At 39.9% G+C, this 15,258-nt stretch overlaps 1 protein-coding gene across 2 annotated transcripts; it reads right to left on the reverse strand.

Moving 5' to 3' along the window:
* Window positions 1–478: 478 nt before the first annotated feature.
* GGH (gamma-glutamyl hydrolase) lies at window positions 479–15,127 on the reverse strand. 2 transcript variants are annotated; one of them, XM_041413068.1, is made up of 9 exons: window positions 14,851–15,127; window positions 13,940–14,054; window positions 12,475–12,525; window positions 9,335–9,419; window positions 6,874–7,012; window positions 5,928–6,034; window positions 5,716–5,806; window positions 4,351–4,488; window positions 479–2,275 (listed from the first exon to the last, which is right to left on the reverse strand). In XM_041413068.1, exons 1-9 carry the CDS (start codon window positions 14,978–14,980, stop codon window positions 2,154–2,156), a joined length of 978 nt encoding a protein of 325 aa, XP_041269002.1. In that variant the 5' UTR covers window positions 14,981–15,127; the 3' UTR covers window positions 479–2,153. The 2 variants fall into 2 exon arrangements, with proteins under 2 accessions (XP_041269002.1, XP_041269003.1); XM_041413069.1 differs by lacking the exon at window positions 14,851–15,127 and adding an exon at window positions 14,182–14,631.
* Window positions 15,128–15,258: the final 131 nt, after the last annotated feature.

Here is a 15,258-nt window from a genome sequence, read left to right on the forward strand (position 1 = left end):
GTTTCTGCAGTTTGTTTCCGGCTGGAAAACATGATGGAAGATCTTGGGTATTGCAAGGAATAGACAGAAATTTCTTTGCCTACAGCTTTCAGAGTCCTGAGAGTGCTGCAGCCCCTTCCCACTTTCGTGGGGGTTTGGTTGCCTGTGTTGAGCACCTGGGGTGAGCCTGCTCTGTGAGAATGGGCTGTGGAAAGGCTCTGTGAGAATGATCTGTGGGCAGCCTTCTTGAAAGCTCCTGCCCCTGTCTCAGCAGCCACATTAAAGTGCACTCAAGCTCAAGCCCTGGGCAAGAACCTGCAGTCTGGGCATGGCTGTGCCATGGACCTCACTCATCCTGACCCTGACTTGCTGGCATGACCACAGAAGGTAGATACAGGTTGTAACCTCCTGATTCATGACTATCACAGATGGAAACAAGAAAACAATGACTGTGGTCAGTGCTTCATCAGTGGTATCTAAAAGATCACAACAATACAAGTCTGCTTGAAAGGAAGTTTATTCCATGTATCATGGAAAAATCATGCATATCATCAAATAAGGCTTTACAAGAGAAAGGGTATAAAGCAAAGACACATACAAATTCATAATATATAAACTTCTCTCATCATATTACACATAATACTCTTTATAGTTACACATTTAGGAACTAATTACTATCACTGCAGACATTTCCCTTGTAAGAAAAGATAACCATTTACTAAGTTGGCTGATATGACAGATGTAAAAATATCTCATATTTAAGCTTGTAATTACCTAGAAGTGTTTTTCTGCTAGTCACAGTTAATGTATCTTCATAGTTTTAGGGTTTTTTTAACTGATGCACTTCACATTCTGTTATGCAGTTGTTTCATGATAAAGAACAAGTTAGAGAGTGTTTTATTTGAAAAACCTGAGAAACTTACCAGACTTATTCAGATATGGTACCTGAGAGTATGAAGTTCTACAAAACAGAGCTGAAGTTTATAAACCTGAATTCTTCATAAACTCCAAATCCTTGTTAACGCTAACAAGAGTTTGGAAGCTGTGCTGGAGAGGAGAATTACATTTGATTGTCTAATCTTAGTTCCTTTTTGGACAACACACAAAACCACTGTACAAAACTTTCACCAGGTCTGGAGCAAAGCAGAGAGAAAACAGTGTCAGTGTATTGCATGCAACTGCTATTATCACATTGTGTCACCTTTAACAGGTTTCTCATATACATTCATCTGCTGTTTAAATTCTAGCTGCACAGAACTATTAAACAAGACAGAAAGAAACTACCTTGTTTATTAATATAGTGGCAAACTACCTCTTGACTTCAAGTGAAAATTCTGCCCAGCTATGGGAAAAGTCAGACACTTTAGAGAAAAAATTAAGCTTACATTCATTTAAATACAAAGGAATGACTCTCTGCATCTCATATCTGGCTGCTGACTCCAGTTACTCCAAGACAAATTCTTGGAGGATGAATAAAACTGAATTGAAAAGAACTGAAAGTGGAATCAGCACTGAACTATGCCCTCCAAACTTACTTATTTTATGTGCAATTTGTGATACGAAAGGCACACAAAGTATAAAGACTCTAAATAATGCTCAATGTACAAGAGAAACAGTTTCACAAATGGGACATAATACACTTCTTAGGCAAAAAAAAAATCTGTTTGCTATCATGCCTTACTATTTTGGTCAGTTTTTGAAATGACAAAGGAGTCCCTGTCAAGAACTTGGCTGCATACACATATCTATGACAAATCCAAGAGTCTCTTTCGCTAAATCATTTGAAAAGGACAGGATTTTACTACACAATGTATCTAAGACTCTAGGGCTATCATAGTCCACAACATTTTACAAAGGTCTCATATTTTAAAATATATGAAAGCTTTTCCTTGTACTAAAGGTGATTACTTTGAAGTTTATAAGCACAGTCAAGTCCTCTTTCCTGGAAGAAAAATACATTTTTCTGTAGTTTGCCTTAAAGTATGATCCACGATGATTATTATGTTATTGAATGTAAATTTATATATTAATGTTTCAATAGTGCAGAAGATACACAGAATAAATCACTTTAAAGGAAAACTGTTCTAGCTTTCTGTCACTGTACCAGCTTAATTACACAATGCTGGCAAATAATTCCATTTATAAATAACAACACTGCACCTTTGACAAGATACTCAATCAAAAAAATAGGTTTGCTGAAATGCAGAAAATGTTCCTGTATAAACTGGATTATAATTATAGATCAATTCTTTTGTTTCCTCTTCTTCACTGGAGAAATGGTGCATGCTCTTCCTGGCTGTAAAACATTGTAAAAGTACAGATCATTTTAATGTTATCCTCCTCAACAATATTTATCTTGGTAAAGTTATTTTGTGTAGCACAACAACAAATGGAATTACAGCAGCTTGTACATGAAGAACTGTGAAGATGCATCTTCAGAAAGCTGGTTACAGCATATTTTATAACTGGAGAGGGAGAATTTAAAGCCAAGATGTAAAAGATAGTTATCCATGAGACACCGGCAGTATCTACCAGAAAAACCTTTAACTCTGAAAGAAATGCATCAGAGTCTCAGCCTACTGAAAGCTGCATGGACTGTGCTGATGAGGACAATAAAATTGAATTCTCACCTGGTTTATCAAGTTGGCAACTCTACAGAAGTTAAAATTAATGATGGATGGATACAAAAATGGTATTTCAGTAGAATGGTTTAGTTACTAAGTGATCACACATGAATATATTTTTACCAGCTGAAAACAATTTACATTTTTCATCTTGTGGTTTATTTTCAAAGTTAGGGAAGATATTCTGCCTTATATTAGCTAAAAATGTCAATTACTCATTGCAAAGTTACGATATGAAGTACTCAGCAGGAGCAGCTAATGATTCAGTACCTCCCAAAAGACTGGGGAGGCCATGAAGAGTAATTTAGGATTTGGTAGAAGAGATGGGGGTGGACAAATCTGGCTGAAGAAAATTTGCTTTACTGGAATCTTAGGATCCAAAAGCTAGTGTCACATCAGTGTGGCACTCTGCACAAGCTCCTTGGATGTGCACACACGTGTAACAGAACTCACATGCAGTGTGCCTCAACTGCATTTACAAGCAGAGTTTTGCCCCACTTAACCTGGATAATGGCCTGAGCAAGCTTACTTCTGTTGGGAGTACAGTCTGCAGACAGACACTTGAGAAAGTAGCAAACAAAGCCAGAGAACACACCGCATTCTAGTATTAGACTACAAAGTTAAACCAGACTTATACTGTATTTTCTCCTGTTCCCCCCCTTGTTTTTATCACAGTCTGCCATCTCATAAAATGGCCTGGGTTGGAAGGGACCTTAAAGATCTCCTTGTTCCAATCCCCCTGCCATGGGCAGTGACACATTCCACTAGACCAGGCTGCTCAGACGCCCAGTTCTGCCTGGCCCTAAGTTCCCTATGAAAATGGTTTTGTACATTTTCTCAAAGAGGAATAGGACTACTTTATGTAAAAAAGCACCTTGAATTTGTAAGAAATGCAAATTTTATTTCTATACTCTCACTGACCAGATCACCACAAATTGCATTTTTTTACATCACTGTCTAGTTTCTTCATTAAGCTGACTCTTTTGATTTGAGACTAAGTCTAGAGACCAAACCCAACCAGCTTAATTATTATGTTCTTCACAGTCCCCATCAAGGAGGTAAGACAATTTCATAAAATAGTCCAGTAGAATTATTTAGTAGGGATAAATTAAGGAATAAAGTTTGATTCCTTCAAATACACCTCTATTTATATCCTGCTTATTTATAACAAACAGATGGGAAGTGTCATAAACTATCAAAATGTTATGCATTAGTTAATTCCAGATTCTTAAGAGTATAAACAAAAAAAAAAATCAGCTCTGTAAAATTCAGAAACTCCTTGTGCTGTCTATAGTATACAACCATAGGGCACATATTGCACCCCTCTGACACATCCATACTGCCCAAGCCCTATTTATAGTCCTGGTGTATGCATTTTGCAAGCAAAACTGAGAACATACTGAATGACTGCAAGCCACTTTGGAACTGAAGAAGTCCCTGGAATTATGAATGGAGTACTTTTTTTGTTTTATTGTCTTTGTGCAAGAGAGGCCAAAATGTTACAGGGATATTTTGAAATGGCAGAAAGTCATAGAACAATGTTTTAGAGCCAGCCTAGTGAAAAGAGTTTGTGGAATGCTTGGCCTTTGGATGTTACTTTCACTAAGCCATTCTATTTCTAGTATCCTTTGGTGTTTTGGTACGAGGAACTGAACTTTGACAGCTGAAAAAGAAGTCCGTCGTCCTCAAAGTTTTTCAGTAATTCTTCAGTCTAACCCCCAAAGTTTATAGATAATAAACTTTTTACCTTCATTAACGAAGAAATCAGCCATGTAATATGCTGCTCGTACAGCAGATGGTGAATGTGGAATGCCTGGAGAATCCTTCCACTCAAAAGGGTTTTTCTCTGGATGCCACTGCATGCCATAAATTGGATATTTGTATGCTACAACAAAACACAGAGTGTGTAAAGGTGTGTGCCTTAAGAAGCATGTAATTCATCTTACTGCAAAGCAAACTTAGAGGATAAGCTACAAATATACCTCACTTATTAACAACTTCACAAAAGCTTAAAAAGCAAGTTGAAACACTGTTAAAGTCATAGTAGAACTATGAAGGAAAAGAAATATACTGTAAAAGAAGGGTCTCATTCCACACAAGAAAATATTTGCACATAATTTTTTTGATTATTCATTTCAGAAATAATGTATATACAACTAAAAAATAATGTTTGAAGTATATCAGTCTCAAAGCTTCCCATCTTCTTGCCAGCATCACACAACATTCATAGCCATGGATTCCAGTTCCATGGGAAAGATCCAAGTCCTAGTATGTCCTTGAAGGCCCCATCAATCCAGGGCAGCTCCCATCTGCTGTGGCCAGGCCTGATACATTTTGGGCTACTCAGTCCTCAGCTCTCTTCCAGGGAATAGCGGCACAGCAGCTGCTGACTGCTCTGTGATAAACCCCTCACAGGCTGATGCCTGTCATTAGCCTAATCAGGTTTGCTGATGAAAGAGCTATTCCTCTCTTTTGGAGGCCAGCCAGGATGCCACACAGAAGAATCCCATTGGTGACAGCTGGGTCCTAGGCAGGGCTGCTAGTGGTGCACTCATGAAGATAAAACACTCCCTGAAGAGCTAACTTGTTTCCTGAGCTGAGCAAGCCCAGTGCAAAACAGACAAAACAAGTCATGCAAAAGGCTTTTGGAGGACGACAATTACCAGCCTTGCTGCTAAGTTAATGAGGGATATTGCTGCTCCCTCAGCAGCCTGGAGTGCTTTTCCTATACAGCAAACAGAGAGCACCAGGGAAACGCCAGCCTAAGCAGGCAGCTGGCAAGCACAGCTTGACAGAGGCACTGTGCAGGGATTCACTACTGCAGCACAAGAGCTGTGCAGTTCACACCACAGCGCTCAAATATGCCAGTGCTAACCTGTAACAGAATATCTGCAAGGGGAACAACGGGTGGGAGGAGTAATAAGGCTCACAGTACTCAAAAGATAAAATATCCCTGCAAACAGAAATGCTCCTCACGGGCAGAGTGCTGACAGGGCTGATGCTCACCCTGCTATTTGAACAACTTGCTGTACGAATTCACATCCATGCCACAACAGCCCTAAAGAACTAGGTTGTTACAGTCACAGTTTCCAAAGGAAATTAATTTCCTTACCTTCCATGGTAGATATAAACTCCACTTCATCATCAGCGTTAGTGGTCAGAACTTTATAGAAATTACGAAGCTTTTCATTATTGGTGAAATTCTGTGATAGGGAGAGGGGGAAGAGGGAAAAGGGGAGAAGGTGTTATTTACTTATTTATTTCTAGTTTTAACAACAACAACAAAAAAAGTGTTCGTATGCAGGAAATAAAAATATCAAATACCTCCATGGAGAGGCTCCATACATGAAAGTTTGATGTCAATGGCTCAGTAGCAAGCGCATATAATACATCATCAGGGAAATTCCTGAACATTTTACTGTCTTTTGCAGCTATTAAAGAAAAAAAACGTATTTTCCGTTACTGAAACTGGTCTCAGATGGACTTATATTGACAGAAGACAATAAATAAAATGCTGTATTAAACTTTTTCAGCAGCAAATCTTTATTATTTTAGAATATTCTGCAAGAAATATCAGTGAAATAAATACAACAGATTTCCAATACACTGTTACCACTGTCTACCAGTCTTGACCCAGAGAGGATCCAAGGTTCTCACCAAGAGAGAGAAAAAAATAAGCATCATTCTTTGACACTCATTTCAGCGGCCTTTCCACTCACAATGAGCACAAGTAACAGAATTTTTGAATGCTACTTTTTTTTTGATTACTCACAAAGGGTAAAGTATCAACAGAGGCCACACTTTACCAGTGCTGTCAAGTGCCACAGTTCTATCTCAAGAGATCTCTGTGATTTCAATACTGTTCAAATGGGACAGTAATGCTTCTATTCATCATGAGGAAAGATGTGCTTTCAAAAATTTAAAATCACCTGCTCTCCAAGCTTAATAGGTTTTGAACCTGTAAATTTTGTGAACTTGGTAACAAAAAGCAGACACTATTTTGTAGGTCTGAAGTTTCAAATGACTCAAAGAGCCACAACTTTGGTTTTTGCTGACTACTGTTGGTTTCAAATGGCTTGTGCTCACTCCTCTGTTTAAAAAGTGACAGCTGCACTGACTTTACACAAACAGTCAATGCAACTTAATATCAGAGAACTTAACAGAAGGTAATCAGCAGGAACCTTACAAACATTCACCCATAATATTTATCATGAACAAAACACAACACCTCTTACCAAAGCTCACACATGAGAAGTAATGAATTTTTCACCTGAGGTGAAGTTCAGAGGGAGTGAAAAACCATTTGTCTTGGTATGAACAAGTAAAATTTCACCACTGGTGAGATATGTAAGCTCTTCGTGTCCAAGACATGTTCCCCATATTGGGAAATAATCTCCTTTATCATTAGCCTACAAAATAAAAGCAACGACATAAGGAAACAGTAAGGAAAATCTACAGAAAAGAGACCGACAAGAACTTCCTACTCTTTTTATTTGCTTCTGTGTAGGTGAGAATATATGAAGGCTAAAGGATATATATGAATTTTGCAGCAGCAAACTGAGCCTAATGTGGATACTGATTTGACTGTTTTGTTCTACAAGTCATTTTGAGAGCAGCCTAAACAGAAACCACAAAATGGCAACATTTCTCTAAAAAAAAGCTATCATTAGGAGGGACACAGAAGAGTCTGTCACCATTTTGAGGGAAAGAGTGCACATTACAATTCAAACTCTTCTATAAAGCACGCTATGATCACATAGTAAGGGACCTTTTCAACGTCTGTGCCCACCCAACTGTATTAAAAAACATGAATTCTACTACTAACATGGTTGTGGTCTTACATGACATACCTACAGGATTATTTAGCTAGCAGGTTTAGACCTGTGTTCCAAAAAGACAAAATGTACATTTAAGCAATATTAAAAAGTGGCAATAATTTTAATAAGAGTAAAAATTGGCAGGTCAGCGTGAAAACAATATGGAAAAAAAAAGCAAAAAGAAGAAAAAGAAAGCAAAAAAAAAACCAGAATTACTTTCTTGTGATCTAATTAAGCATGGTGCATACATGCAGTGAAAATCTGCATTTTTACATGGTTTACACCTGATAGTAAGCATATGTTGGAGACTGGGATGTTTCAGAACTCCTGTTTTTGTGAAATCTGACTAGTTCTTCTTAACTTGTTTCTAAACATTTTTAAGTTATGCATACCACAGCGCACACACCACCCCCGAAGAGCTGCTGCTCAAAGCCATTTTTGAGAAGGCTAAAATGACAGGCTCAGAATCATAATGCTCCCCTACTGTATTACTGACAGTATGGTAATAAAAGCTCACAGAGCTACTTCTTCTCACAGCAAAACAAGGAAGATGTACAGAAAGAAGGATGATAGGGCTGTAGTCTTCACAACCACCCTTAATGTATAATGAGACACAGAACTTACATGAAAGACAGACAGTGGAGTCACAAGTGAGGACTAAAACTACTGAAGGCAAAAAATAAACTACAGTTTAAAACCAATTACAACTGAAACAAAGATTTTGTACCTCTCCTACACCTTTATTTTTTAAAATAAACTAGGGCCTGGAGGCTAAGTATGTATTAAACAACACTCAAGACATCACATTTTAAAAACTAATTTAAGAGCTGAAAAACAGTATTTCATTTAGATTTTTGTCTAAATAGAAAAATTTTACGGACTTGAATGGGGATTAGCATTTCACATCCTCTATCCATACTAAAGCAGAGCCAGATCAAAGTAATTTCTCAATGTGAACATTTGCAAATGAAAAGGACCCCTCATGTTTTAGAAAAAGATAAAATTCAGTCATTCTGTACTGGCAAAGATACTCCTGACTATTGTAGCTTTCCTTACATAACTAAAACTAGAAATATTTTATAGTAATTGAGATTTGAAAGATGAATACCAAAACAAAAAATTATCACAAACAGCAAGGAAAAACTATCCTTTGTTATAAAGGGTTACCTAGGATGAACTGAGTATTTTCTGCCTTTCAGTCACTAGTAGTACACATAACCAGTTAATAAACCTGTCTCTCTGATCAACCTCTGATCATAAAGTGAATCCAGTTCATCATTGTGAAATGCCAACATAATCTCATAATTGTACAACAAACCACAAGAAACCCTTGCCCCACTGCTGCATACCAAGGCACAGGCTGCAGTTCACACAGTGAGCAGTTCCAGAAAGACAAATGAAATTGTCTCACATAAAAGTGAGACAGTCTTTGCAAGACTCACCACAAATAAAGACAGACAAAAGAATAAAAACATTAGCGCCACAGGGACTGAAGAGCAAAGGGAGCTCAATTACAGAATTGCAGCAGCTGACTGGTCCTCTGAATGCCACTGCCTGCACTTTCCTTGCCTGCTGTTGGAAAGTCAGCAGCAAAGGTGGAAGAGCAATTCCTCATTGCCAAGTTCACACAGAGCCGTAAAGCCTCAGGTACAATGAACAAACAATACTGTTCTCACCTGAAGAACTTAGGAGTTTAAGACCATAAAAGAACACGAAACAGGAGTGGGTGTCACAAGTCTGACTCTTAAGCTATTAATGCAGAAGTTTTATGCAGAAGCAAGAAATAAGCTACGTACCTATTGTCAGGCCTACAGTTAAACCACTGAATGACAGTGCAAAACTATGAAAATATGAACCTAATTTTGCTCTCTGAACAGTGATAATAACAAGAACCAACTGTTCCTTAGTAATTACCTCCAAGGCCTTGTGGTAAAATATCTTAGCAACCCTTGAATACTCTGAAGTCCTAAGATCCACACCACCTCCTGGAAGAAGTACCCTAAAAGGCAACATCCAAGAATAACATTAGCAACAGTGATCAACCTAAAACTTGGACAATGTACACAGAAATGTCTGATAGCAGTTTTAAGGGTTCTAGTCAGAAATCTAGAGACCGGCATCTATGCTCCCATTATGGACAGCAGGGATCTAGTCAGGAGAGTCAGTAGAGATTCAAATAGGTTTTCCAGAGCAGACCCCTGAGTGGTGGGTAGGTTGAACAGCCCTGTCAGCTCCACTGGCTGCACTGGCTAGCATTCCATTAATTACATGAGTTTGGACAGCAAGAGCACAGGCAGACAGCTAAATTTAGGCATTTCAGTCTTTAACTTAATCACAGTTTTCTTAGTGTCCTCCCACCAAAGAATGGTTACTCTATCACAAAGTATAAATCAAGCCTAATGCAACATATTGAAGAAGAAAGTAAACAGAAAATACATAAAACACACAGATTTCAGCTGGTATACAAAAGGGTTGCAAGCCATGATTGTTATTTCCTATCCTGACTCTCAGCTGGCTCTCACTACCACTTTAAAATTCCAGCCCAAATCTCAATTCATTCTGTCCAGTTTCAGAAAAATAGAATCGTGGCCCTGGCATAGTGACCTTTTTATTGGCGACAACAAAGAGCAAAAAGTTCCTATCAAAAAGGAAGAAAAGTATATTTGACCATAATCTTTGGTCACACAGAGCTAAGGAAGACAATTTCAGGGACAATTTCATAAAAAAAAATGCACAAGCTTTTTCCACCACAAAATATAATCAGGAATGGCAATTCCCTGTGTGGCTCCCCAAAACCCAAAAAAACATCACAGAAGAAAAGCTTTCAGCACAGTCTAGCAGAGAATTCACATGGATACATGATGACATGGAAAATAATCAAGTACCATCAGAAACAGTAGCATGAAATAAAGGAAGCCTCTCCTGGCTGTAACTGGAACAGTGCCTGCAGAACCAACAAAACTGGATGTGTGAGCATTTCTTAATCCACTGCTGCAGAACCTCAACTGGATTTACTCAAGTCATATCCATGAATTGTTGATTTTTTACTGAAACAGGTGTAGGATTTTCTCTACATATCTGTGCTTGCTCTGAAATGATCCCAAGCATTTGCAGAGCAAATATGCATTTAAACCCTTGTGACCGTCGGTTTTTTTTTTCAAGTGATTCATGCACAAGTTCATGTAAAAGCCATCAAGTATTTGGTGGAAAAGTAGTATTCACAAAAATACAAAAAAACTTTACTTCCCAGTGTCAATTGAAAATTAATACAACTGAAGGTAATTTCAAAACAGGCCAGATTATAGATTTCTTCAGAGATCTAATTATACAAATAAGGTGATCTTTACCTAGAAGTGGTAGGAAATTCACTCCACCTGTTCAAACCAAAACCTGGACTATACCAATTAGTAAAACTGATCATCATTTTTGCTAATGCAAAAAGGAAATAACCCATTAATTAGCAATGATAATGGCGTGACATTGTCATAAGCAGATTGAAATGCAACTACGTGTATTCCAGTATTACTGCCTGGTTAGAGCTGATGATTTCCACTGGGCATTTCAATTCCTACCTCAGGAGTACATTCATAAATTATGTTTTTAATATAGTAAATTTCATTATTTTAAGAAGGTAGCGTTTAACAGTAAGTAATTTCCAACTTCAAAGAACAATGTGAAAGATCAATGTATCTCCTCCTTATTCTGAATTTCCACAGAATATATGTTATTCCCTCCAGAGCTCCTTTTTGTTATTTACACGCAGTTTCAACATGGAAGCCAACAGTGGAAGGCCACAGAAGGACATATAGACCATCCTCACTCACCTACATAACACAAACTCAATTGACTTCTGACTGCAAGGACAGAAGGATAAAGAAAGTGAATCTGCTTTCCAAACACTTTCTTCTGCATTGATACAGGTGGTGAGGCAGAAACAATGAGAGACCCCATTGGTGGAAAGCCCTTTTGGCAACCAAAGCGAAGCTGGTAGCCATGAGACAGGGAGGAAATGATTCATTTTGTTCCCAACAGAACACAGCATAGAAAAGCATCACTGTCTTAGACTCACTTATAGCACAAGACTGCAAAGACCCAAGTCTTAGTGTCTAAGGTATGTTGATGTAGGAGGACAATGCACTTCTCAGACAGCCAAAGGTCTAAATCTGCAAGGTCCATGCATGCTGATTAACATTCTAGTTAAATGCACAAGCTTAACAAATGTATTAATGGTTTAAGATGCTCATCCCATGACTACAAGTAGCCCAATCACATGCTCTGGCCTCACACACCGCCATGGCTGTGAAGTGTAGCATCATCTGATTTCGTTCTTCTGAAGTGCACTTTCAGCACAAGGCTAAAAAAATATAAAAGGTTTTGACTCTGTTTAGTCCACAATAAAATCTGTTAGGCAAGATCACATTATCCCACATTTTAAAAGGAAGAACAGAGGAGTGGCCAGTTTCCACAGATCCCCTGAAAACCAGTAAGTTTTTCTAACAAAGACCTAAGACACAGGATCACAACAGACAAGACAGACCATTCAAGTAGCAAGAGAGAGAGCACACATGGAGAAAAGAGTAGAAGAGACTGGAAATCAGAAACTTTTATAACAGAAAAGACATGAAAAGGACTGAAAGAGGGAAGAAAGGGTAGGAACAGGGGTGAAATACTAAACAAGTGTTATTAAACATCAAAATGAAGGTGACAGGTCAAATGAGGAAGACAGAAAAATTAACAAAGAGGAAGCTGAGTATCCCACTTGCAAAATTCCTTGTAACTATAACACCACTTCTCCCTGTCTGCAGACAAGCACGAGGGAATGCCAAGATGAGCCTTGGCACTACTGCAGATTATCTGATGTGTTCCTCAAGGAAGGAAAGGCAGCACAGCAACACTGGATGAAAGAATGCATTCAGTGTCTTAGAATATATTTTCATGTCTGCAGTGCCCAGTACAACCTCTCAAGAGAGCAAGACATTGTTCTTGAGAACACAGAAGAGCTCAAAAACAGAACCATCATCCCTTTCAACAGAAAACCAGTGCTCAAGACTTACCCATTAATAGAGTGGAAGATTTTATCATATTCTTCATCTGTAAGATTTAATCTGAAACACCAAAAAATAATTATAGAATACATCATATATATGATGTACATATATTTGACCATGAAAATATAATCTCTTTTGAACAGAAATATCTGACATAGAAAATATGCAGAAGGCACGCTTTAAACAGAGTAAAATGGACACAAATAAAATGAAACATTTCACTTGAAATAGCTCAGTCCACAAGATTGAAAACAGGGCCCTGTCAAGTAGAGTTGCTGATGAGGTACTCTAAGACCCTTTTGCAAGACACTTGAAAAATGTACTATTTACAGGAATGGCATGGTTATTATTTCCTGCAGACCGGCCACTCCGGTTTCCAGCTGATTCCCAAGAAGGGCAGAGCTGCAAACAGTGGGTCACACCCATGCACCCCCAGCCTCCTTGCCAGCATGGCAGCACGAAAAGCACAAAAGGCCTTGGCTCTGTTGTAAGCCCTGCTCAGCAATAACAGAAACACCTCTATATTATCAACCCTGTGTTCAGCACAAATCCAAAACACACCCCCACACCAGCTACTGTGAAGAAAATTAACTCTACCCCAGCCAAAACCAGCACAGATGGCCACACTTCTGCAGAGGTGCGATAAGCTGGGTGTAAGTGAAAGTGTTCAGCTTTTATACAAGTAACTTAATTGCCAGAATTAGAAGCAGCCATTCATTGGTGAAGCTTCTGGTCAGCAATGATTCTGAAAGCTCCAGCAGCTACATGAGGAATGCTGGCTTCTAATTCAGGCACTTAAGTGGTGCTCTCATTGGACTGTGTAGATACATGCGATTTTGTTTTTCTGCAGCTGTATTAGTATTGCTTTTAAGTACAGAAATTTATAATTTCACCATCTGGTTTCAGTGTATTTAATATTTTATAGCTCAGGGTTGGTATGAAGTACTGTCAGCTGTTACTTACTCTGGTACTTTTCACAAAACAACCAAAATACAAGAAGATAGTGACCCATAGTTTGAAGAGAACTCGACTTTGTTTTCTGAAAGGAGTACTGATAGCCTTCCTTGATTCCCTGAATACCAGGGCAACAAAACGTGAAAAAAAAAAAAAAGATATCTACGTATCAAGGTATTTATGTGTTTGTGGGGCACTACACTATACACTGAATATAGCTAACTTCAAAAACCATGCATGCAAACTACAGAAGGCAATTTTACTGGTAAAAGAAAAAAAAATTAGAACTTTTCAAAGAGAGACTAGCAACATTAGTAGAAGTATTAAAAAGTATATGTTCCACTCTGCTTTTATTCCGATTTCTGGAACTCTGAGAATTGTGGCATCTTCAAATCGTCTTTGAGGAGCAATAAACACTCAGAAAAACAGCAGAACTACTTTCTGTGCCTCTAAAAAGGTATCATACATAGCTTACATAATGCAATTATTATCCACTCCTAAGGATAAAAAAACGTACCTTATAGGCACAGCTCGAGCACCAGCAGATTCCACAAATTTCACATATGAAGCTGCAATATAAGATCTTCCAAATCGCTCGTACGCATCAAAGTGACATTCCTGTGACAATATCCCTGAAGGCCCCAAGGAAGAAAATTAGCACCACACAAATGGCAAATGCTACACACTGAAAGAAAAGTCACAAAATCACTGAATCAATTCGCTTGGAAAAGACCTCTGAGATCATCAAATCCAACCTACAAATAAACACCGCCATGTCAACCAGACCATGAAACAAGTGCCATGTCCAGTTTTTCCTTAAAAGCCTCCAAGGACAGTGATTCCACCACCTCCCAGGACAGTCCATTACAGTATCTATTCACCCTTCTGCGAGGAAATTCTTCCTAATGTCTAACCTAAGCCTCCCCTAGGTAGCTCAGAACTGTCCTCTTGTCCTATTGCTAGTAACCGAGAAGAGCCCGACCCCCGCCTGGCTCCAGCCTCCTCCGAGGCAATGGTAAAGACCGATAAGGTCACACCGGAGCCTGGTCTTCTCCGGCTCAAAGCTCCCCAGGTTCCTCAGCCGCTCCTCCCAAGACCCTATTAATTAATTAATAATTAATTGCTCCTATTAATTAAGCTCCCATCTCCTATATGCCAGCTAGCAGAAATACATTTACTGCCCACAGGAACTGCAGGCACCGAGACAACCAACGGGGCATCAATTCCGGCGCCCGGTCACAAGGTACCAGACAAACACACATTACCTGACTAAGACTCGGCTTCCCTGCCATGACTGCCCAGCACTGTAACTTCTCTCAAGCAAGCCCGACTTGCAGAGAAAGCCCGTACAGCGTTACGCTGCAGACACCAGCTCTAGCCAAACCCCGGCTCCGGGAGACGCTTTCCTTACGGCCCCTCGGCCCTTACCGATGATGGGTCTGTCATTGCTGCCCGCCGGCCGGCCGCGCCGCGCCAGGGAGGCGGCGGAGCCGCCGCGCAGCAGCGCCAGGAGCAGCGCGGCGGCCGCCACGCCACCGAGCCCGGCCAGGCGCCCCATGGCACCGCCGGGAACGACCAACGGCTGCGGGCACGGCTCCCGGCACGGCTCGGCTCGGCTCGGCTCGCCTCGCCTCCGGGCACGGCTGCCGGCCGGGCCGGGCTGGGCTGGGCGCCCGCCCTGCGGCACGCAGCTGCCGGCCCGCCCGCAGCGCGGCTCGCTGGGAAATGCAGTCCCGGCCCGCTGCCGGCAGCCCCCGCGGCCGCTTCCTTCTCTTCGCGCTCGAGCCCGTGACAGACGAGGCTGGTTCAACCAGAAAGGGTTTATTAATTAAAATA

This window comes from Onychostruthus taczanowskii, unplaced genomic scaffold, assembly GCF_017590055.1.
Source record: "Onychostruthus taczanowskii isolate IOZ18803 unplaced genomic scaffold, ASM1759005v1 scaffold4, whole genome shotgun sequence".
NCBI lineage: Eukaryota > Metazoa > Chordata > Aves > Passeriformes > Passeridae > Onychostruthus > Onychostruthus taczanowskii.